Below are 25,353 nucleotides of genomic sequence, written 5' to 3' on the forward strand. Positions count from 1 at the left end.
CCAGCAGGGATGGTGATGTAAAGGTTTGGTGGTTCTCTGGTTATTGTGTAGAGCTCTTTAGGCCTAGCATGCTCCACACAATTTGACCTACTAGAAGACAAAGCAGGAAGCTTTGTTCAGCATGATGCCATGGTAAACAGTTCATGCTGAAGGTAATGCTTTCATGGCTACTGCAAGGCCTCCTCCCTTCAGTCCGGGCTTGGATGGAGGATTGGGGGTGGGAGGCGGTGGGGTGCCCCAGATACAGAGAGGTAGCTGAGCAAACACTCAGTGATAGAACAGAGTTGTTATTGTAAGATCAGGAGGTCCGGCCTGCCGTGGAAGTTTTCCCACAGTAGAGAACATGTCAGGAGGTAAACACAGAGACATGCTAGAACACAAGCTAATGCCTTCAGTCGGTTTCCTGTTAGCACAGACGGTTATGTTAGCCATGAAGCTTTCATTTATTTACCATCTGGACTTTTGAACCCTTGTAGAGGACCCTGTGAAGCCCCTCAAACAGAGCGTTGATGTCACCTCGTCTAATGGGAACCAGGTCTGATGTCAGGGTCTTCCTCATGTCCATCTGGATGGAATAAAACAAGCATGGCTGCTGAAAATCCTGATACCAAAGACTTAGAGGCTCTAGCAGCCTGGATGAACTCCTACTGTATGACTTGCCAGGAGCAGACTCCATGATGAGGCACTTTACTGTTTAATGGATTGAATTATTGGACCCTCGGTCCAGGTTCAGCTGCTCTGAACTATGGGTTAATGCAAACCCATAGAGCATCAGCTCTATGGGTTTGCATTAACCCATAGAGCTGATGCTGCTGTGTGGAGATGATCTGTCCAAGGCAAAATTACTGCTTTGACATGGAGACTCAGGGAGAAAGAAGCTTTACTTTACAACTCTGGTTAGCTAGAATGGTTTCGTTTAATGATGCTGTATGCATCTGGCTGATGAAATAGGTGAAAAATGAAAGTATAACTGTTGTTTAGCAGTGAATGAAACCACATGAATTATTGGACTTGAAATAATTTGCATTGAATGTTTGGTTCTGCTGAGGAAGAAAGTTACTTAGACCAAGTGATGGATGGATAAATGGATATATTTATAGATGGATCTATTGATGCATGGATAGATCAATAAGTGTCTGGAGACGGGATAGACTGGCAGACAGATGGAATCACAGATGGAAAGATTCCTGATGGATAGTTGATGTCAGGTGGATTCTTGAGGGTAAAGAAAAGGATGGATGAACAGATGGATGATTAAATTAAATGGATGAAAGGCTGATGTGCTAACTGGCTGACGGATGGATGGATGGATGGATGGATGGATGGATAAATTGAATGACAGATGGATGTGGGATGGTTGAAGGATGGATGAACAGTTGGATGGATGGTTGGTCAGATGAATGACCAACCAACCAACAGTTGGATAGATAGATGGATGGATGGATGGATACAGAATGAACAGATGGATGGATGGTTTTGGGTGTCTGTGTATCATATGATGTTTTTAGCAGCAGTGCGAACTAAAGGCTAACTCGTCACCGTGCTCTCTCCACTGAGAGGTCCATCAGATGACTGACTGTAATGACTCTGGTGACCTCACAGTCTGTGCCCTGCATGTCCCACTGTCCTACATGAGACAAAGCCTGTCCTACATGTCCTACATGAGACAGAGCCCGTTCTACATTTTTTATTGATCAGCCTGTTCGCTGACGATACTGTGATTTACATAAACGCCTCCAGCTTGGGGCTTTCCTGGCTCTGCTCCACCCACGCCATGCCTGCTGGAGCTGTATAGCTGGTCACCTCCAGTGGGCTACACTGTAGGAAAATGCATTCAAAACCTTCACCATCCCCCCACTACCTTCTTCTGCTGCTTCTTGCCCATCAACCATTCTGAGAAATAATTCATGACTACGAGAATGATCATCAGAGCCAAGATTAAATCAAAGGTCAGAGGTCACTGAGGCCTATCTCTTTTCACATTTCCCTTCGGTCCTCTGCTGTAGGATTTCCATAAGAAGTGGTAGGATTGTATCTGGGTTTTGTGACATTGGGACTCTGGATGTGCTGAGGTCGGTGACATGAACCAAATGGTCTCCTCTCGTCACATCAGCAGTTCAGTTTCCAAGCAAGCCTTCAAGGAGACAGGGAGAAAACCATAAGCTGATATTAATGCATCTTCTGGCAAGAATGCAGGCACATCTGCCCGACACATGGCTTGGCCGGCCGGCTCCCCAGCAGACCGTCAGACCGTCAGTAAATCACTTCCTGGATTAAAGAAACAGAGCTGCAGCGAGAGCGTGGAGCAGTCAGGCAGTTTGATGAAGGGTTTCTGGCTGGAGTATCTGTGGAAACAAACACCTACCTGGAGGTCAGGATGAACTGCTGCTGCTGCTGCAACAATGAGGTGTTGATGTAAGATTGCTGGTTGAACATCAGATACTTCAAGTACTTGGCCAGGGGATCAAACTCACACTAACAGGAAACCCCATTTCTACATCTCTGGATCCCTCTGAAATTAGACAAGTTGTTTTTATTGTTTAAAGGCATGATGATCTTGGCGTATGTAAAAGATAGTAACAACAAAACACTTTATCTCTACTTATTCTGGCATTTAGCAACTAGAAATCATTTTGACAGACGACCTAACAGGAAAAGTGAAAATTTACTTTACTGTCAGACAGTGGAGAGCATAATTTGTGTCTTTTTATGTTGTGGATGTAAATATTTGGTTTCTAATGTTCTTCAGAACAGGTCTTCATCGTTCAGGACACTGGAAACAGTCACACCAGCAGAATCCTTCAGTTTCCAGCATCTATTGAGCATCTCTGATACCTTCCCACAACTTTCTGTGTCTTTGCTACTCTTCTTTAATTCCCCAATACATTATGTTAAAGATTTTGTTCTTCGTATTTGTGACCAGGTGATACATTTCCCGCTTTTATGTAATGTTTCTTTGTTTTCTCTGTGAGGCTTTGGTTATATAAGAACAGGAACTTGTTCTGTTCAAAATATTTATTCCTTTATCTTCTTTTTGTGGATCTGTCATCTTTTTTCCACCTCAGAAATCCAAATGTTACAATTCTGCATCTACTATTGTCCGATACAACGGACTTTCCTTTCTCTGCTCCCATGTTGAGGTTTTTACTTTCAAATATGGTGAAAGTCTCATCATTCTTTACTTTTCCTCCAGTGAAAGATTCACCTTCATGATGACTGAGATTTATGCAGGCTCCTTATGCGCGCGGAGGTGATTTAAGCATTTTCCAGCTCTGGAAAGGTTTGGAGAATGAAACTGGAGAGTATTCCTTCATTCTCCCTTCTGTTGTCAACATGATAAATGTCAGCGTTTTTAAAATATGTTTCTCCATTCCTTTTATGCTTTTTTGTAATAACTGATGGGCAACATCTCTCTTAAAAAAATACTACGTTTTTATTTTCATCCATGCAAATCTCTGAAATGTATTAATTTACATGACAAGTTGGCGTTATCAAAGCTATCAGTTTTAATGGTATTTTGTGCAGCGTGTCGGCCGTTATGCTCGTTCTGGTTCTGTCTCTTGTCCGCCTGATTCTCCGGTGGAGCTGCCTGGATTTCGCCTCTCTGTGTTTTTCCTGCCTCCCAGAGGGCTGTCAACTCCAGGCTTCCTCTTCACGTCTGTCATCGCCACACTCCCTCCCAACCCGACTACACCTGGTTGAATATTGGCCCCCAGATCATAATAAAACCCAGCAACCCTTAGGCCTGTAAAATTCAGACACTGTGTCACATCGGCCTGCAACCCTCCCCCAGACTTTCCTAGATTTCCATCTCGCTTGTCAACACGTTGGATCCTGCTTTGGCGGTTATTCCTAAAGGGTGGATTTCTATCTGGTCCGCCCTGGTGCGTTTAAACTGGCTTGAATTAAAATATGAAGCCAACTCTAAACAGATTCATATTAGGTATTAGTGCTGAGGGCTCCCAGGTTGATAAAGGCCGTGACTTGATTCCGTGAAAACACTCGGGTAGTGCCGGTCATCCTGTGTCGGTCCTCGCTCTGCGGAAATGACTGGTGTCAGCTCCGATGAGTTTCATTCCCTCACAAACAGCTTTGCCCTGTTCCCAACAGGCATGAATGGCCCACTCTGTCAACCCAACCTGCAGAGGAGGAGCCCAAACAGAGGGCCTATCTTAATGTTTGGAAAGATAATCCAGAGGGATCTGGATTCCTGTCGGTGGCGAGGTGTTGATGTTTGGGCTGGGCTGGGCTGTAGGTGCTGGCTGGACCAGACACATCAGATAACCCAAGCTGCTGGAACTCACCCTGGATGATGAACAGGGGGCCTTTTGTGGCCTGAACACACCTCGCTGTTGGCCAGGTAGTCAGATGAAGAATATCCTGCTCACTGGAGGCATTGGTTACATGAACGTCCACAACTCAATGAGGCCCCTGTGTGCCATTACAGTGAGCCACTGTAGCCCTCTGCTCCTATTCAACATTATTTGGACACATTATTCTGTTGTCAAGAGTATTATGTCCTTTCTATTAGAATTCTTTGTTTCAAAGAACAGTTCATCTGAAAAACTCAGCAACTTCAGCGTTGTTAAGGGTTGATGAAAGTTTTTACATCTCTCCAAAGACTCCTTAATTTCGCTAACATGAAGTGAGATTGTGATCTTTGAAACCTGACTACATGAATGGTTCTTCAATATCGGGCTTTGGACTTTAGCACTAAAATGCTGACAAATGCAGTGGAAAGAATCCAAATTGAACTCTTTTTGCAACTTTTCATTCATTCACACACTATTAACTTTAGATTTATCTTAGCTCTGCTCACTTTTGATCTTTTTTTTTTACTTGGCTTTGTTTTCCTTAGGTTGTAGCTTAGCTTTGTGAACCTTATTTAGCCTGCTGTAAGTTAGCTTAGTTTTTCATGTTCTAATTTTGTGTTTCTAGGTTTAGTTCACTTTAGCTCAATTTAACTTTGCTTAACTTCATTGGTAGGCTTAGTTGAACTTTTCTGACCTTTGTTTTGTTTAGTCTTGCTTATCTTACCATGGTGTCTTTTATCACATCTTTCCTTAGCTTAGTTCTTCTTAGCTTCATTTAGCTTATCGTAATTTACCTTATGTTACTTTAACTTTGTTTTGCTTATATTATTTCAGTTTTTAGTTTTGCTTTACGTTGGTGTCTTTTGAACTATTTAACTTGGTTTATCTTATGTTAGTTCAACTTACTTTAACTTAGTTTAGTTTGTGGATTTAGCTCGGTTGAAGTTTACACTATTTTTATTTACTTTGGCTTAGTCTAGTTCATCATATCTAGTGTGTTTTTTTAATTTATTTTACCATAGCTTATTTCTCCTTAGCTCAGTTTAGCTTACCCTGCTTTATCTTAGCTTAATTGTTTTCAAATATTCATTTAGCTTTACCAAGAACTGTTTACTTCAGCCACGTTTACCTTAGTTTACCTTTTATTGATCTACTTTATTAACTTTGTTTATTTTAGCCTACCTTAAGTTAACATATCTTTGTATAGCTTGTCTTACTTCAGCTTAGCTTACCTAAGGTTAGCTTAGCATGTTTTATTCTATCTTAACTTATATCTCCTTAATTGTAAGGCTTGTATCAATTCCATAAGTTCAGAGAGGTTTGTTATTAAGGTGGTCAAATGAAGAATAATTTGTGGTTTGGACACTCTGGTGGAGAACTCACAGGAAGACCTTTCAAAATTCCAAAATTAGACACATGAGACCTTATAGATCTCATTTTGTATTTATAGAGACAAAAGAAAAAGTCCTTTCTCTTTTAGTGTTTAGAGCTTAACTTCTGTTTAGCATACTGTACATCACCTAAGCTTTAAAAGCTGAGGTGATTTTCCTTCACCTCAGGAGATTTTCCTTCAGCAGAGTGAGTCCTGAATCCATAATAGCTGAATACCTGATATGGTAAATGATCAGCTGGAGACGGCACTATGCCATGTTTTACCTCCATTTCATATCATGAAAATAATAATTGTCTACTGACTGTAGGTAGACAGTAACATGTTCATTGTAAAATGGGCTTTTAGGATTTTTTTTTGCAAACTTAGAATATTATCGATTTCAATCATTTTTCTCTAGTAGTCTATTGGAATAGAAGTTGTTAATGTGGAACAAAATTGTACCTTTCTGGTCAGCTCTCTACATACATACATACATTGTTTGGCCTTTCTACTGTATCTAAAATGTCAAGTGCCAGATAAACATGAGTTGAGGCTGTTATCTGATGCTCTAGTGAGGATTAAGGAAGAAAAACAGCTGGGAGGTTGCTGTTTTTTTCCAATGCATACAATACTTCCAGGGATTTTGAAATGACAGATTAAAGATAAATATTATACAAATCAGTCATGTTGTGAAGATGCAGTAGCTGGTGCCCGATAAAACCGTCTGGCGTCATATCTGTAACGGACGCCAACACTATGGAGATTGCGGTTTCTTCCCTTATCCAAATGAGAAATGACACGCATTAACCCCAGAGGAAGCCCTGTGCACCAATAAACGCCACATCTAGCATGAGGAGGGTGATGGGTACTATCATGGTCCGAGGATATGAAAGGCAGATCGCTGAGCTGATAGAGCGAGGCCGGGTCATTGGGATGAGAGTGAAGAATGACCAGCAGCCTCAGATAAGATTAATGAATTTAACCAAGGCTGAGCGATACGTCTTGATATGAACAGAGGCAGGAGGCGATTAGTCAGGCTGATTAGTTCATGGCCTCCCTAAAACTGGATCAGTCATGAATTACATTAACGCATGCTTTTTTTTATTATTGCAGCTGATTAAATTAGTTTGCTTCTCATCGGAGACTTGCGTCGCAGCAGCTGTGGCCTGGCAGGAGACCAAAACCAACACTGGCACATCTGCCACACCTCACGGTCCTAATGCATCCTTAAGTAGGCCATAAAACATACACCGTGAGAGAAATCTTACAGTCTGTTGGAGTAACCTTTGCCCTGCAGCGGCCCATGTGGGATCTGAGCCTTCTGTCAAACCCGCAGCTCTCGGGTTTTCAATGATGCGGTCCAGGAGGTCAGAGCACCATGTCGTTGGTCTGCAGGGGAAGCAGAGATAGGCTGGGGAGGATCAAGGTCCTGACCTTGTCTTTGGACAGGGTCTCATTCCCACAACGTGTCTTATCGGCTACTCCCTGCTTGGTTCTCTGATCTGCAGACGCGTCAAGGTGGTGGAGGGAGCTCAGCGCCTCTTAAACAGACAGGACCCGGCCAGTTCACCACCGTTTTTCACTCCAGATCCAAACCAGACATTCTGCTAGGGTGGGATTACTTGCTCTGACTCATAAATGAATAATGCATTTGATGTTTTATGACTTATAAATCTGGATCATGATTCTTACATGAATGGAGTTCAGTCAAATCTGCATGTTTGATTCTGTTCTTTCTTTCCAAAACAATCCTCCTGTGAATTGGAGCCAGAGGTTCATTTGTTCTGCGCATATTTCATATTTCCTGAAGGGAGAAGAAGCAGTTGGACCCCTGCAGTGACAGAAGGTGGGGGGGGGGGGGGTTAAATTATCAACGTAAACATGGTAAACTTTACATTACAAACACATTAACCATCAGGATGGAACAAGTTCAACCTCTGAAGTCAACACTAAGCATTTATAGACATGAACAAAACGCTGAATGTTCTGCTTCATAATTGTACCCCATACCCAGACCTTTAGTATCGTCTTGTGTGTTCGGACAACTCAAAAATGGGATCAGCAACGAGCTTAGAGAAGCAACTGTTGATGCTTAGACATCTCCTGAGGGGTTTTGAGGCATTTTAAACAAATCTGTTGTCATACAGAGGAAAAGATTATTAAATAAATGGATAATTTATGAGACAGCTGCCAGTAATCACTGAAGAGGTCTCAGCAAGGTCAGACCATCCAGTCAGACCTCTGTTAGCATGATGGTCTCATCTGTCCTTTGGAAAGCTTTCAATCATGGTGGTGGACAGTAGTCTACGTTTCACCCTCGACTACTTAGAAACAATCGCTTCCTGGAGGCGTGGAATCTGTTGAAGTTTGAATCGATTGAACACAATTTTACCCAGTCGCTAACGTTTGGCCGTGACTTATTTAATGCTCCAGTTCAACCCTGAAGGAAGCCTAAAGAAAATAGTGTGCACCAAATTGGACAGTCCGTGTCTTAAACATTCCTCTTGCTCCAACTGTAATTGGTCGACATTTGGAACCCTGGCCAACATGAACTGAATGGCTTCGTTCCTCCACTGCCACAGCTAAAACTAAAACAACTTCTTCTGTTCACTGATCTGTCCAGTTGAAATTATGAGAAATCGAGATCAATGGAAGAAATCCCAGACAGAGCACTGACCTGAGATGAGAATTGAGCAGAAGGTATGAAGTCAATGGTCAGGCTAGGTGGAGTACGGATTGTGACTTTTTTTTGCAGCCACAGGTCAAAGATAACATGCAGTTAACAATAAGCTCCTCTGTATCTTGGAAGACTCTAAAGTCAAAACTAATGCTATCTGTTTAGCATCTAAAGCCAGGCCCAAGCTAAGTCCTGCAAGCAATGATGCAATGTTGTAAAGAGGAGTGGACCTGAATCACAACTTTCTCAGCTGAATTCAGGAATGCTGTTCTACATCCAGTTCAGATTACTTAAAGCTGTTTTCCAACCAATTCATTAGCTGTGATTACGGTCGGCGCTCTTGGTGCCAAACTGCTTCGCTGCAGTTGTTAGAGAACCAGTCCGAAGAAATATGCCTTCCATAAAGTCTCAGGTCAGTGGATTTAGCTCATTGTGGTCTGAGCAGCAGTACCTGTCCTCAGGGGAGCGGTGTGGCTTTCACTGGAGTCATAAAGCCGTCAGAAATAATGCGCGGCTGAAGATATAACGCGCAGCATTACATACATCTAGACCTGCCTTAAATCTCCACCTTTAAACGCCCACTGTTCTCACACGACCACAGGCGTGCGGCATTCCCTGCATTCCTCCATGTGTGCCGAGGATTATTTCAGTGCCCTGTCATTAGCAGAGGTCTGCCTGATGACAGCACAGACTTACACGGCTTTGCTGCACTTTGATGTGGCCTGTAAATATTTCCCTAGACTCGGGGCTTTCGCCCTCAAGGTTCCCTTTCTAGAGTCGCTAAAGCATCATGCTTCTTATAAACATTTAGGACTTATCTGTCAGAAATACTGCACTGTCGATGGAAACAGACTATTTAGATTCAGCTAATTAAATGAGAATAAGTTATGACAAGCTGCGGTTTAGAAAGTGTCCATAATACAGCCAGTACTTTACTAACAGATTAAGTTCTTGCTCCAAACCAGTATGGAAACACGCCTAATTCGCATTTCCTTTTTGGTAGAATTTTAAAAGTTTACTCAAAGCTTACACAACATTTGATAGTAGCAGTATCTAACAGTAGTAATTTCCCATAGTTGCGTCAAAATTTTACATGAAACACCTAGATAGCTTTATGGAGCTAGCAGAGTACCCGTCTAGTGCTTTCCTTGAACTTACAAGTAAGTTACAGGGTACTTTATTGTACTTTACGTCATGTTTGACAAACTACAACTTAGATGTTTTATTTTTGCCTTTGCTGCTTGTAGTTGTTGAGTTGTTCATTTTCTGATTGGTTGATTTAGTCAGAATTTCACCAAACCCTCTAGCGGTCTAATAAGAGATGTGGTCATTTAGACCCCATGAGTTTTTTACTCTGTGTGTGATCTGGCGGTGTTTCGCCAACCTCATGAGCGCTTTTGCAGGGGGTTTTTGTGGATGAGTGGTTTCGGTAACTGACGGTCTGACGGGACAACACTTCGCAACCCCACTGTCTGACCGTGACATTTTCCATGCTCTTTCTGAACATCACACTAATACTGTGGGAGGGCTAACTTAAAACTGATTTCATTCTCATATCTTTTGTTAACCATCTTTTCTCCACCATTGATTGTAACTCTTTTCTTATCCTTGTTAACTTAGTTGATGGTCACCAGGCTTTCATATAATTTACATTTTGGCACCAAGAGATGACCAGATGGCTTGAGGCTGCTGCTAAACATGAATGACTTCTCAGGCTAATGTGTTACATTAGCCTGAAAAGTCATGATGGATTGCAGTTAACAGCATTTCGTTGTCATTTTTCAGAAGCTATTGGACGTATATTGGCAAACTCCGCTCCACGCTGTGAGGCATTGATCTGTTGTTGTGTTTTGGTTAAAAGCCCAGCTGGGCCTTCACTCAGCAGGGGGTCCGGGTCTTTGGCATGTTCCCCTGGCACTGGCTGAAGCTGCTGGGTGATGACTGCATTGGAGTGGCAGTCCCAGACGGAGCCTTGGAGAAACAGACAAAACTTACTGTATTTAGAACATCTGGCCTGGTGAGAGTTTGCTCTCAGGGCCACAGGTTAAAAAAAGCCCATGGGGTGATAACAGCAGTGCTTTAAGTACAGTTGGGCCTCAGAGGTCAGGATGAGCCCAAACACGACTCCAGGCAAATTATTTACCCTCCACACATTGGCTTTACCTCCCACTTAGATTTTTATGCGAAAATGCCAGCTACATTCTTGGAGCTTTGCAAAACCCTAACACTCTGAATGTTTAGCTACGATTAGGTCATGGTGCATGGGTGGGCACCGTCTTGTTTCCAAAAGGCTCAGTTAATCCAGATGAAGGGTCACAGATCGGATCGGATAAAACAAATGCCCAGGAGGTGAGGCTGCGAGAAAAGGTCGGGGCTTTTCCCTGTTTTCCAGCAGGATGTGCTTTTTCTAGTTGGCATGGTCGGTCGGAAAGCTTGACCAGTTCCAACCGCTGTTTGTGGACTGATACGGTATATGTGACAAGAGCATGTGTAGTTTTATGGCTAAAAGGCTCTATTTCTTTTACTGTAACTTCTTTTAAGAATCCATTTAATCTCCCTTCTTCTCAATTCTCCAATTAAAATATGCTTTTCAGAATGACTGGAGATTTTACAGCCACTGACCCTTGAATACATTAAGCCCATCAAAGTACATTAATTTCCCGTAACAATTGGAGAAAATAACTATGTGAAAATATGTTTGTACCACATCAAAAATGGGAATAAAGACAACAGTTGGTGTCAGTATGCTCATCTGAACCCAGTAGCTTATGCACCCTGGTGCTTCTGACGAATGACAACAGGAAAACTCAATATGTGCTGTTGCCATTTGGGCTTTGTTTTCCTGTTGATTCTGTTTCAAAGAATGAGTTCACAGGGAGTTATTTTTGCCAGGCACTAATTAGGCAGCTGACACTGAGAGCAAAGCGAAATAGCTGAGGTGCGGGAGCTGCAGGAAATGTAAAAATAAAGGCTTTATGAGTGTTTTCTTTTTCTACTAGAGTGCGATTTCTTTACGGGACTCTCCAGTTTCTCATGAGCAGAAATCAATGGCGAGCATCTGTCCCCCCCGAGATAACCACTCACCCATGGGACGCGTCAAGCAAACGTCTAATTAATTAGTCCCAAACCTGGGCTTGGACGGCTGTGACAGCATCAAGTCACAACTGACTGGATGTGTGAAAAGCCAGATGTTTGAAGTGTGGTGGCCTTTTTCTAACGCTAACAGCCCCAGCGCCTGTTTTATACAGCCAGACCACTAAAAGGCAAATCATTAGGCCACAGACCAGAAGTTCTCACATCTGTTTTCCCCATTTAGCTCTGAGCTGCAGCTCATTCCTGTAACTCGGTAGCGCACGGTTTGTAAGTGCAGGCTATTCCCGAATGACATTACACAGCTGGGGCCGGCTTTGGACGCTGCGCCAAGATGCTTCTGGATTCGCTCTCTCAAAGAAAGGAACTCTAATGTTAACCCCCCCCGTCCCTGTTCCAGAAGACTTTCTATTAGCAGCGTGATTTAGGAGGACGAATGAAAAGTTACTAATGCGCATAAACCTCTCTCATCTCTTCCTGACAGGAGTACATGGACGCCAACAAATGCATCGATGAGCTCCTGAAGCAGCTTGAGGAGGAGCGGCGAAATGTCCGAAGGTAAGCAGATGTTTTACTGCTGGAAGATGTAATCCATCCCCAACCAGCGGCAGCAGGACAATGTCGCCTTCTTCTGAGAGCCAGACAAGCTTTGTAGCTCCGCTTGAGAAATTTGCTTTGTCGCCGGAAGGCCCTGAACGTGGAAGACAAAGCCTCTGTTGGGTCGAGCGGGACGTTTCTCAGGGAGGAGCTATTGGAGCAGATTTGTCCAGACAATGGGAATGAAGAGCTTATGGAGATGCCAATCTAATGACCTTGTCCCCTCCGCGCTCCGAGCATCCCGGCTCTTCCAATGACGACAGAAGAAAGAGACGATTTTTTAAACTTCGCCCTCTTTTGTACCAACCTCTCACTGCCTCAATGGAGCTGTGTCCCCCAGCTCAAAGTAATTTTCTCCCTGAGTGAGCAGAGAGGGCCAGGGGCTGGACAGAAGGGGATGTAGGTCTCAGGGTAGGTGGCTCGGTGAGGGGGTGGATGACCGCTGACCAGCCCATTTACCAGGCCAGGACAGCCCCCTGAAAAAGGAAGCGATGTGTAAAGGAATGACCCTGAAGTCATTGGTGCCCCGCTTTCTGGACCCCCTTTGTGACCTAATGGCTACTTAGAATGACCAGAATGTTTCTGCATGAGCTGACCTGTGGTCGTACTTCCAGACCAAAAGCTTTCAGAGCCATGAACTTGTACCAAGCCATTAGACTAAACTACAACATCGCTGGAAGTCCCATCAATAACAATGTTTGAATTTTACCTTTATTAGGTAATGTGAGTCTTTTTAGTATAGTGCAGGACAGATCCATAAATCCCTTAACAGAAGGCAGCAAATGACCCCTAACTGGGGTGCAAATACCATCGTCTGGCACCTCTAAAATTAATTATTCCCCACTCCAGGGCAACTGGGTGTTCTTGTTTAGTGTGCAGTAAACCCAGTGGTTGACTGCAGATGACAGATGTCTACCTTTATCACAACGCCTGATGGAAACACTCAGATCTTACAGTTTTGCCCCAGAAGTCATACAAATCTCACTTGGAACTCTTATGTTTTGCATTTTGATTTATTTCTCTTCTTATTTAAGTCTGTTTAGGCACAGGCAACACTTATGCTTAAGCTTTTTTATTTGGTCACAGACAATCCCACACTTGGGCTACTTTTGGAGAAAAACACAGTTTGAATTAGATTTAATTCAACAGTCTAGTGTTTACCAGTGATTCGATGTATATTAGGGGAGTGGAACATTTCATAAACAGGACTTTAAAGTTTAAAAGTCACTAATTGATTCCTGGTCAGTGGAGAGTCCTATAGAGGTTCAGGGTTTCCCCCAGTGTATTAGAAGCCTGGCGGGCTGCCAGGCTTTACTTGCACCCCCACCAGGCTAAACATTGTTTGTTTATTTATTATATATTAGTATGAAACAACTGAAGTGCAAATAATTTACTTTTATTGGGCAAAACATTATCAAAAAAAAAATCTATAAAGTCTATAAAGACTTTATAGTTGGTGTTTAGGTATTGTTAAAGTTTTCCAATAACGCATAATTAACCAGTGATATTTTCAAATTTTCTGTCCACTTTGAGCATTTTTTAACTCAGTAACACAATAGGCTGCTGGATGCCCTAGAGCCCCTGCCACCAGGCTTGGCAAGTTTTCTGGGGGAAACCCTGAAGTAAATAGAGGTAGAAATCTTCATCTATTTGGCCTCGTGTTCCTGTTGATCTAAGCTAACACTAAAGCCAGACTGACTTTAGGTATACAATCATCCATGCTGCGACTGAGGCTCCTAACCTTCATGACTCTGTGTCTGATACCTATGGTAGCCTTCACAAAGGCTGGGAAGATTGTGTTGAGGTAAGAGTCCTGTGTCTGGAATTATCTTCTCTAATGAAAGAAGGTTTCCTTCAGGTAAAGTCTAACTCAGGCCAAGGAGTTGAGTGGTGTTCTGAAAACATTCTTCTTCAAACTAAAGTTTTATACATTTTTCTCCATGCCTACTTGTTGCAGACACCAGGGGTCCAACATAATGGTGCTGTTTGACATAGCATGACTAAACTGGTTTGCCTAAAGGGAAGCGCTATCTACAAAGCTGCTTTTGTCTGTCAGAGTGCGGTGGCAGACAACTCTTTAAGGAGATTCTGCGCTCCTGAGATACAATCATATCAGAGATAGTAAACAAACCCACTGTCGTCACTTTGAAAGCCACGAGTCTTTGATGCACAGTTTTTAGAAAAAACAGAACATACCAACCACGAAGGGTTTGTTCCCGTTTCTTCTCCGGCGCTGTTTGATTCAGATGGAGTGACGCTGATGAATGACTTCACAAAGGCCTTTGTTTGGCAAAAACACAACGTCGTGTGAAAAAGAAAGCCTCTTCCCTCATTAGGCGGCACTTTGCTCTACGCCGTCCATGTCTCTCTCCACCCCTAGGAATATGGGCCCCATCAATCCGTCAAGGGGTGAAAAAGAAGCCCTCACATTCCTCCAGTTCCCCGCATCCTTCTGCCACGACCTTTTGACCTGGGGCATTCATATCACTCATTGTGCTATATTATTGGCCACTTTCACACTAGTAGACAACACCCATTAAGTGATTATGACTTTACACAACTTCAGATCTGGGAGAAATCTACATTTTCATGAGAAATCATGGAGCAAATTCATTTTTATAGTACTCTGGTTTAAGCAACTTTAAATCGAGAAACTTGAGTCTTTTATTTAGCAAATTTTATTCAGCAAAACATTTCAAGAAAGAATGTCTGAGTTGGTTTCTTTTTCTGGGGCTTTTTTCACAACTTCATATCTAAAAACTCAAGATTTTCCAGAGATATTTTAGAATTGTTTCCATTTTCTGCTGTGTTTGCCTTGATTGATTTCTAGGAGAATTGTAAATTATCCTTTAGTTTAAGGCAGATTGTTCAAAGAAATTTCTGAGTTTTTCGTGGTACTTCAGTCTAAGCAACTTTATACTGAAAGAAAACACATATTTCCAGGAGTTATTGCAGATTAGTTGGCTTTTCTGTAACTTATGTTGATGCAACCATAGATGCTTAGTAAATATAGATTACTGGGAGAAATTGCAAACTTTTCCATGCAGTGTTCTAGTATAGCTCATTTTCTGGAACCTTTGTCCACGTAACTGTAAAACTTTGAAATAATTGGTTCCTTTTTTGTGGTACTTTACCTTGACATCTACAGGAAGTCTGGATTTCCAGGGGAAGTTGCAGTGTTGCTTCTTTTATTTGGTTTGCACAACTTTAGTTCTAGATTTCCAGGAGAGAATTCAGAGTTGGTTCCCTGGTGCTAATTGTTGATCAACTTTAGGACTAGAAAAAGTCGTGGAGTTGGTTTAATTTCTGGTTTTAGCAAAGAAATTCCAGATTTCCAGGAAAAGGGACAATTTTAGGTGTTGTCCCTGTTAGTGTCCCTTCCTTTAGCTCTGACTGAGCATGGAGAACATCTGCGCTGTCTCTTCCGCCATGAAGCCTGTTCAGATGGATTCTCTGCATCGCTGCTCGACGAAGAACAAAACCCCAGTGGGACCCATCTGGGCCTCTCCCGCCTGCTCCATTCAGTGCTGCCACTTCCTCGTCAGACGCACAAAAGCTCCACAGTGACGTGTCAATGTCGGACGGAGCAGATCCAAATTTGGCAACATCAGACAAAACATCCAAGGAAGGTTGCACCAGGGATTGTGGGTATTCATCATGCGTTTGCCCTAGTTAACTTTGAAACGATGACATTTGTCTTTGCTGTATTGAGTTTCTGATGGACGTATTGTGATTGTTGGAGACTCATGCTGAGTGACAGACGCATATGGAAGCGCCAGCATGGCTGAAAAGCGTGACGGGCCGGGATGACCTCTTTCTGGCAGGCTGCTGCGTCAAGCCACCCTGACTGTGTAATCTTCAGTGGATTAAAACAATGCAGATTGGATATTTTCCTCCTCTGGTGTGTCCCCGCTCTGAGCTGGCTCCTGGTTCTGACCTTGTTTTTAGTGGGTCAGCGGCTCCGGCGCTGCCGGTTTGGGCTCTCACCTGCCTGGTTCTCAGATGGCATTCACCTTTGACCTCCTCCACACCTAGCAGAGCAGAATGAATACTTGGCGGACTGGGGCCTCAGCTGGAAATGCAGCCAGCTGCAGCCCAAACACAAAGAGACAGCATCTGCTGATCAATAATCTATCTATCATGTTCAGAGCTGCTTCCAACAGGGATTATTGGTGAAACTAGAGACGTTTGCCTTCAAACAGATCAATATTTCAGCTCATTCATCCTGTTCTGGTCAGAACCAGAGCTGGTTCCACTTCTGACCCAAATTTTCACAGAACCTTTAATCTCTTAATCCAGGAGTTTTCAGGCCATAATCGTTTTAATCAACACTAATTACCTCGATCCAGTCTCTACTCGTCTTACTGCGCCACACAAACACATAGAAACTCACATCAGCTTTTGAGTTATGAGTTATGATCTTTTATTTGAGTGAACACAAAGGAGAGCAATTTGAAAATAAAACATGAATTTCACATTTTCTTAGAGGTGGCCTATTACAAATTAGAATAGGGCTGTCAAAACAGGTTCGTTAAATTTTTTTCCACAAAATCATTCTTAAATAATGAGATTTCAGTCTGCTGAGCTCTGCCTCTGTTGAGCTGTTTAAGGGCCTTCTGCCCCGTTAAATCCAAATAAGCTGCTCCTGGCCATGCCCCCAACTCAGTATTAACACTTGTTCGTGAAAAAGGCTGCAAAGAGAATCACAACTATACAAGTATTCATACTTGAAAAGCAGAAGTGGAGCCTCCTACACAGCCAACCAAGATGCAGCATGGCAAGTTGACAACAAAACTTGCGTCTTTTCCAGCAGCTGTTGTACAGCGCATACGAAACCAATTGACCAAATGTGTTGCTAGGTAACAGGCGGTGTTTGCTGATTTGTGATGTTAAATTCTTTAAATATTTAAAATGTATTATTTTCCAGACACCCAAAAAAACAAACTTATTGCCAGAGATGGCTGTTTTTGTCTTTTTGATTGCTAATTAATGCTTGGACATTAATTAGCATTTGGAGGCAGCAGAAATTCAAATGTAAGGACATTCAAAATATAAATTTTGCTTAATAGATCTCCTTTTATGAATAAAAGTCAGACAATTCAGCTAGAATTTGAGTAAAACATGTCTGTGTGTGAGCATATAGTATGACTAATGTTTCAGGGGGGCAGTTTAAGTCAGATGAAAGGTTCATAAGTCGACTCCGTGCCGGTTCTGATAAAGACCAGGTTCCCCACCAGGACTTGTGCGTTGCCGTGGCGACCGCCAGGCGCTTACTGATTTAGCTAGATGAGTTGTCTGATCTGGTTTGGTCCCACTGGGCTGTGAGGAGCAGCCCTGCTCCCAGAGCGTCGCTGTGGCCTGGGAAGTGAGTGTAACCCGTCTGCTGGAGGTCGCTTTATGGCCCAGCCCGGATATCTGACAGGAACAGTCACAGGAAGTCGTTTCCGCTGCTGGAGGAACCTCTCTGGGTTTTTCCTAATGAAAAGCTTGATTAAAGCTTGTGGGCGCTAAATTTGAAGCAGTGTTCGCCTCCTCTAATTAACGCCAGCTACCGTTCAGCTGCGGCGGCAGCTAGCCGGGGGTCTCCTCGCCCTCCAGCCCACTCCTCAGCGGTCCCGTAAATGCCGCCAGCTGAGGATTCATGGGCGGCGTCTGGGCGCCGTCAGAGTGCCGCTTCGCTTTTAACGGCGCTCGGGAGAGGCAGAGGTTAATCGAAAGGCTTAATGAAGCCTTTTACTGATGATCCCTCAAGGTCGTCCTCAGAGGCAGGGCTGGCATTCCCATGCATGCCGCTGCCTCTCCCCAACACACAAACACACCACGCCGTTTGGTTTATTAAAGATTTGTTAAATATTCATTTAAAAACAAGAAAAAAGAGATAAAATCATTTAGACTGATAACAGTCTGTTATCAATACCTACTGTTTGCTCAGTTGTCTTTATTGGGCTTCATAACACTGATGTTAAAATCAACTCAGTTTCCATACATTTGTAGCAAACTAACTCAAAAACCATTCTTAAACATATAACTGATCAAAATAAGGTTAATTTGGCAACATGGGTTTAGAAATTCTGACTCTACAGATTCTTATTTTAGTATAATATGACAAAAGCTGATAACCATATTGATTTTTCCTTTAATAAAAGTGAATAAACATACAGTGTGTGCGGATGTTTCTACTGACATTGAGCTTTACAGTTCTTTACGTCCTTATTTAAGGATACAAACAGCCTCGAAAATCACATCTAACTGCATATTTTAACAGTTCAAATACCAATTATACCTTAATATCCAATAACACACACTATGGAAACTGTCTTAGTAAAAACTGACATATTCAGTCGTCCTTATCTCCACTTTATGGGGTTCAGCCAATCAGCACTAAGAAAAATGAATGCAGCTTCTGGATTGGCTGCTTGGAAAACACCAGCCAATAGCGCGTCAGATAGGTATCCCAGCTTCTCAGGTTGTATTTCCAGTCTTGGTATTTTCTACAACAAAAACCTTGAAGTATAAAAGTTAATGGGTGCATTAGCTTTATTTATGTTTTTTTTTTTGTTTTTTTTTTCAGTTAATCATGGAGACTGAGCCAAGAGTACTTTCTATGGCCCAGAAAACCAACCGGTTTTATGGAATCTAATTCATAGTTAAACGAGAAAATGTTTTATTCTGTTTATCCAAGTGTTATTTTTCTTACTAATGTACGAACTTGCAGGTTAATTTAGAGGAAATTACAACAAGTGCCTAGAGTAAAGGCAGGTCTGTAGTGCTGCAGTCATGTAAAGATGTGTGTGCTCTGTTGTTTCCCAGACAGAAAAAAACCTCTGTGATTAGTGGTTGCGCAGCTTCTATATGTTGGGTTCGAAACAACTTGCGACATGTTTTTGTCGGATTTAGGACTCAATAGAGCATTGTCTACATTCCTGGAAGAAATTAGCCGTGTTCAAGAGCCGTTTCTTTTCTTTTTTTTCTTTTTTTTTCCACTGGGCTCTTGTTTAATCCCTGCTGTAATTACAGTTGTTGGGTTTCCTTAAAATGAGTTATCAGCTGCTTGTTTGATGCCTTGTGGGAAGAATTTGCACTTTAATGACACACTGATGGAGAATGGCAAAGTTTTAATCTGATTTCAGACAGTGTGTCTGGCTGAATGCAAGTTAGCCTCAACACTCTATTAACCTGAGATCCTCTGATTTGGGTGATCGTGTTTGAGGCCTATTGAAGCTGAAGCAGCTGTTTGGACCGATGGGTGTTCTGTAAAAACATCCTCAGTGTGTGATAAGCAGGATCCAACTCGTGTGCTGCTCTTGTTGATAGTTTTGGCTGGTGGGAGTCACAGTGGCTGCATCCTCGCTATTCGGGCTCAGGGCCGCCCCAGGGCCCCCCAGGCTCTCATTGGAAACAGGAAGAGCCTGAAAATGTGTGAAATCAACAACAAAATGGTTGGGAAAAGGTGAAGAATGAAAACAGGTTTTACTGACTCTTCTTTTGGTAGAATAACTCTAGTTTCTGAAAGTTTGTGGCTCTTTGCTAATTGTTCTGTCGACTTTATTACTTTATGCTTTGAGTCCTTTAACGTACCAGATTATAGGGAGGTTAGAGAGGTTCTCTAAGGTGGTTTCCCAATCCTGGTCCTCAAGTCACATTGCCCAGCATGTTTTACATGTTTCCCTGCTTCAATCAGACGCAATTCAAATTGATAGCTTTTTAACAGGCTTTTATTGAACTGCAATCATCTGAATCATGTGTCTCAAACCAGTGAAACATCTAAAATATGTGGGGCATGTTTGTGATTAAGGACCGGGGTTGGAAAACACTGCTCTAAAGGGGATGAAATGTCCACAAGGAAGGTAAGAATTGACACAAAATTAAGCTGAAACTGGACATAGCTGCAAAAGTTTGGGTACAAAAAAGCCTGAACTACAAAAGTACAACCTGGTGAAGATGTTTGTGGTATTCCCTGAAAGGTTGACTTTGTCACATCTGATGCTCGTGGTGTTAAATAAAGGAGGGCTATGGACCAATAATTGCATATTAATTGTTTGCGTAGAAATCCAACACAAATATTTGGAACTTTAAAAGATACTATGTGTAAGTCGTATAAAGTTCAGGTGTCTAACATACTGCCCCTGTCAGACCTCTTCATAGTCCAATCCAGACTGTGGTTCCTCTCACTCTCTGTTACATACAACTACAGGAGGAATTAGGAATCCTCAAGATATCTGAGTTTAATTAGAGATTAGCCGTATCTGTGTTAATCCATCTCCTCCCAGCCATTAATGACTCAAGGCATTTCCTGAGATCCAGGCAGAGGAAGACAGAGTCTCGCTGGACCTCCGTCATCCTCTGCCTCATCCCGGCCCCCCATCACCCTGCTTAATGAAACATGACCGGAGCGCATTATCGCCTTCCTCGTACCGCACACTTCAACTTGCCACAAAGAAGTTACCACACACACAAATTCAGCCGCTCATGAACACGCATGCGGCAATCTCCGGAGGGGCTCCGCCAGATATCTTATAATTTGCATCAGTCTGGATGTTTAGCGTTTTTCCTTCTGTTGGGTAAACAAACATGCTGCCTCTCCAAAGTCTGGCATTTCCTCGGCTTGTCTTGATGTAGACATAACTCCCACCCCTTTTCCCCCTAAACTCCTCTCTGCCTGACAGCTCCATATCTCCTGGATGGATTGAAACCACAGGTTACCTCTTCCTTTATCACAAATTCTTGTCAGAATCATCTTTGGGGTGCCAAACAAAGGACTCTGCTCTCCTCCTGAGTGATGAATATCTGAGTGAGAATACACACCTTGACAGAGATATCAAACCGGGGGATGGGAGAATCACTCATCTGTGATCAAGCTGCAGGAGATTAATGCCATTGAGGAAAATACGTCTCAGCCAGCAGGATGTTGGGTGAAAGTTTTATACTTTTCTTCACTTCAAGCAAAAGCAGAATACAGAAGATAACAAGGTTGTGTGCCTGCTTAGAAGCAACATATGAACATTTTATTGACAACTCAAGTCTTTGGCTTGTTTTGGACATCAACAATGTCGACATATGGTACTACCATACCCATTTGTCCATGCAGGGTCCTGGTACCTATCTCCAGCGGTCATTGGACGAAAGATGGGGTACACTCTGGATAGTTTGCTAGTTCATCATAGAGATGCACTCTCACCTAAGGACAATGTAGAGACCAACTAAGCTAGCAGTCATTGGAGAACATGCCAGCTCCCTGCAGAAAGAGCGCTTTCACTGGTTCAAAGGTGCTGACACTTGCTCGTTCACAATCACACACCCCCATGACCAGCGTCCCATTATCTCAGACCACCCTCCACAACATTACAAGTTCATATCAATCCTCCAGTCACTGTCCCAGCACCGTCCTGCCTCCTTCCCTGCACTCGTCCATGTGGAATGCTGGCCTCAGTGTGTGTGTGAGTGTGGGTGTGTGTGACAGTGGTGGAGCCAGGCTGGCTGTGTGGGCGACTGTGTGTTTCCAAACAGTGGAATCTGTCACCGACACCCCTGGCAGAGCAATAAGCGAAGCCTTAATGAGCTCAGCAGATCACTCGGCGCACACATCAGAGACGCTGCAGAAGCGGCGTGGACTCATATTGTTACGCCGCTTTACTGTTGACTAAACATAACCACAACCAGCACACCAATGTAGCCACTCCATGCTGAGGCTTTAGTAGCGCTTATATGCACGAAGCTGCTCATTACTTTAGCATTTCCAGTATAAACCCACACACTCACTCCTAATCCCAACCCTGATTCATGGAAGTGTCTTTGTCGCTCTGCAGACCAGAGCCATTGCTCAACAACTCTCCGCTCATTTTTGATCAAATTAGAGCGGAAGACCCCCTTCAATATTTCTTCATTATGATGCATTTATATATGTTAGTGCTGACTCAGTCCTCCATTTGTCTTTCTTACTCCGATGGGACAATGGTGTCTAATTGGTGACCACCTGCTTTGAAAATCACATCATGCTTGCTCTATATTCAGATTTCACTGCACCAAACCAGCTGTGCGTATGATTTACACAATTACATGGCATCTTTGGTCACGTCTGCAATAATCCGGCATCATGAATCTTTGGGTTTCATGATGATGAATGGCTTCATCTGAAAGCAAACATGACAGAACTTTTTGATCATTCGTCGGTCGTTAAAGCTGGTGTACCTTTCCACGGTGGAGGGTTCCCTCCTCCACCCGCTCCTTCTCTCATAGTTGGTGTCATTGTTCATTGAAGACATTAGTGACAGTGAATGTGGGGCTCTAAGTCAGCCCCATCCTTTCATTCTCCCCTTTTAGCCGAGTGCTCCTGTCACCCAGACCCTTTTAATTCCCCCTTTCACCCGTCCGGTGGCCGGCCCCCTCTCTCACTGGTCCTATTGGGGAGCAGACAATGGAAGCCACCCCCTCTATCCCCTTTCCTGACTCACTTGCCTCTTCATCCCCCTCACCTCCTGTCTCTGGGCTCTTGTAGGCGTCCTGCGTGGTAGAAACTGCTGGCTCCAGGCTGCAGTTTGTCACAGCCGTTCAGCTGAGACTGATTGTGATTGTGGCAGATGGGCCGGAGCTACTCAACCCAGGCAGACCCAAGCACTTCTGTCTGTCCTTTCTGGCCTTCGCTCCCTTGATCTCGACCTCTTCCTCGGTTGTCCCTATCTGTTCCCTCGTCACTGCCTTCTTTTTGTGTGGTGGTGCTCAGCCCAAAGCTCGGTGTTTGCTTCAGACAAGGTGCCTGTCAGATCATTTAACAGCCTGAAGCCGCCTCACCTACCTGACACTGGAATTAGTAAAGCTGGATCTTTGCGTTGTTTGGAACTGTTCGTCTTCTATGGGCTGCCTCATAACTGGTCATAAAACTGGAGACTGATTTAAAACTTGATATTTCCAAGAGTTGTCCTAAAATCATTATTTTCTGTTTCTTGGCCTGATTCTGTGCTTTTTCTACCAAAATGTTCCCACAATGTGGTGATAGTTTTATTTGTTATCCCTAGATTTTTAAGGAAATACAAAAAGATTACTGTCCAACTTTGCCCAAATATTCTAGCATTACTCGTATTAGTATACAAAAAAAAACAAAAAAAAAAAACACATTTTTTTTCTGAACATTTCCAGTAAATTTTCTTAAACTACACTAAAACTGTCACATTGTAAGATGGTGCTAAGCTGAGACCAAACTCAGATGTAGAGTTGCATCTGACACTAGTATGTCTGAATTTGACCCAGTAAGCAATCACTGGATGTTTCAACCCAAAGTTCAATGTGATATGGTTCCATCAGAAACAATAAAGCTTAAGAAAATACTGGACTTCTTCCACATGTACCGTTGTACACATGCATACGTTCAAATCAGCAGTGTCTCTTTGCTGTTCTAGCTATCTTCTTCTCTTCCACCTTTAAGCTAATATACTTAAACCCCCAAACCTGTTCAGCCTGAATACTCCGGGGATAAACAAAGGCTTGTGAACTGTATGTTTTATGTCTAGTCTACACTCATCCTGAGGCCATGAGGCTGGGTGGAGTAGTCAGTACTGTAAAAGACATTTAAAGCCTCATCTGCAGCTCTGAAAAAACTGAAAACTGTAAAAAAAAAAAAAAAAGATTCTGGCACTTTAACCTTCAAATACCTTTTCACATGATGGCAACACCAGCCATGTTTCCATCAACATTTTCTCTGCAAAAAAAAACAAACAAAAAAAACAAAAAACAAAACACATTTGTGTAAGTTCCAATGTGCAAACCCTCCTATCTATTGGTAGATCTGTACCTTACCAGAGGCACCAAGAGCTCAGAAATTTCTACATCTAAACCTCCAGCTTAGAGCGGAGGACTCCGAGATATTTAGTCCATGCTGTTAAGCAGCCTCTGCTTTCTGTTTATCACAGCCATGTGTAGTGCCAACATCTGATGATGATGCATTTCCTTTTTTTTTCTTCTTCTTTTCTGACAACATTGAACAGGACTTCATAAACCACATCTATCTCTGGGTGGGTTAGCATTAGGGGATCGTCATAGGCTACTTGCCAAAGTTCAAAGATCTATTAGTTTCTAGCATTCTTCTCAAGATAGTTCAGTCTATGCAGTCAATTTGGTCGTAGCATACTTGTCCAGGATGGAAACTGGCTTCCTCCAGCAAAACTCACAAAGGAAGGAAACCTGATGAACAAAAGACGAAGTGAAACTGTTTGAGTTGAAACCAAAAAAACTGATGTACCAAAGTAAAACAGGAATCAAGCAGACTAGAAAGCAGAACAAGGGCATGATCCGAACAACCTGAGAACAGGAACTCAACAGATCCGGAGGAACAACCTTCCAGCATCTTTATTTACACAGGCTTACAGACACATAAAGGCGTGTAAAGTTTGGAATCATTAGTAAACGAGGCCAATGTTGAGGCTGAGACTCTTGAGTTGAACATTACAAGCTGGCTGCTGCTTGTCTCTTCATGTCCCCTATTTGGAGTTTAAGTCCCCCTACCCCCTTCACACTGCTGTCACCCCTAAAAAACTCCTCCCTCTGTGTTCAACCCCCACCCCGACCTGGCTTCTCCTCCCCTGAGGACAGAGCCACCTTCGGAGGGGCAGTGGAGCAGTAGCCCTCTCCCTGAACACATGTCAGACGTCCTGTAAGCCCAGAGAGGAGGGACACAGTCTCCGCAGTCCGAGGCAGGCGCAGAATGAGAGCGGAGCAGGAGATGGACTGAGGAGAGAAATATTCAGAGAGGAAAGATAGAGGCAGCAGGCTGGATGGGCGGGTGGAGGGACGGCGCTCGGCGTTGAAGGGGGAGTGTGTTAGCAGCAGAGAGGAGAGTCGAGGAGAGTCGTTCTCCACCGGCAGACTGTGGGAGACGGGGAGGGCAGAGGACATCAGAGGAGAGACGCTGCATTGTGGATGTAAACTTTATCATCTGCGGATCGGCGGGGAGCAGCTGCAGAGCAGGAGCAGAGTGTGCTGCTGGATTACCATGCGTGTCATCTGAATGCACCAGGATGCTGCCTCTCCAGCAGGGTAAGGAGCCCGCTGTCATCAGCACACATGGCATGACTGAACTGCGTTACGGAAAACGCAACAGCTAGAGTTTACTGCCATGTAGGTCGATGCTGCACAGTCAGAGGAGCACATTAGTCTCATTCTGCATATTTCACTCAGAATGATCGCTGTTAGCCATTTGTGGGGGGAAGCTGGTCCTGTTGCGACAGTGTGGGGTCGGGTTAAACTCCTTCGCTTCTGATTGATAGCAGAAGGAAGCAGCTCTCTTTAAGAAAGACAATCAGTCATTGCAGTGG

At 43.3% G+C, this 25,353-nt stretch overlaps 1 protein-coding gene across 4 annotated transcripts in view; it reads left to right on the forward strand.

Moving 5' to 3' along the window:
• Positions 1-25,353, forward strand: part of LOC106940666 (nck-associated protein 5-like) — a 138,620-nt gene that overhangs the window by 40,641 nt on the left and 72,626 nt on the right. For 3 of the 4 annotated variants that reach the window (XM_015023498.1, XM_015023469.1, XM_015023476.1), the window contains one exon: positions 11,937-12,010. In XM_015023498.1, the coding sequence (XP_014878984.1) occupies positions 11,937-12,010 (74 nt within the window). Of the gene's footprint in view, positions 1-11,936; positions 12,011-24,655; positions 25,076-25,353 lie in introns of those variants that run through there. The other variant, XM_015023484.1, reaches the window with a different exon arrangement.

This window comes from Poecilia latipinna, unplaced genomic scaffold, assembly GCF_001443285.1.
Source record: "Poecilia latipinna isolate Pla-1442-1.1 unplaced genomic scaffold, P_latipinna-1.0 Scaffold88, whole genome shotgun sequence".
NCBI classification, from domain to species: domain Eukaryota; kingdom Metazoa; phylum Chordata; class Actinopteri; order Cyprinodontiformes; family Poeciliidae; genus Poecilia; species Poecilia latipinna.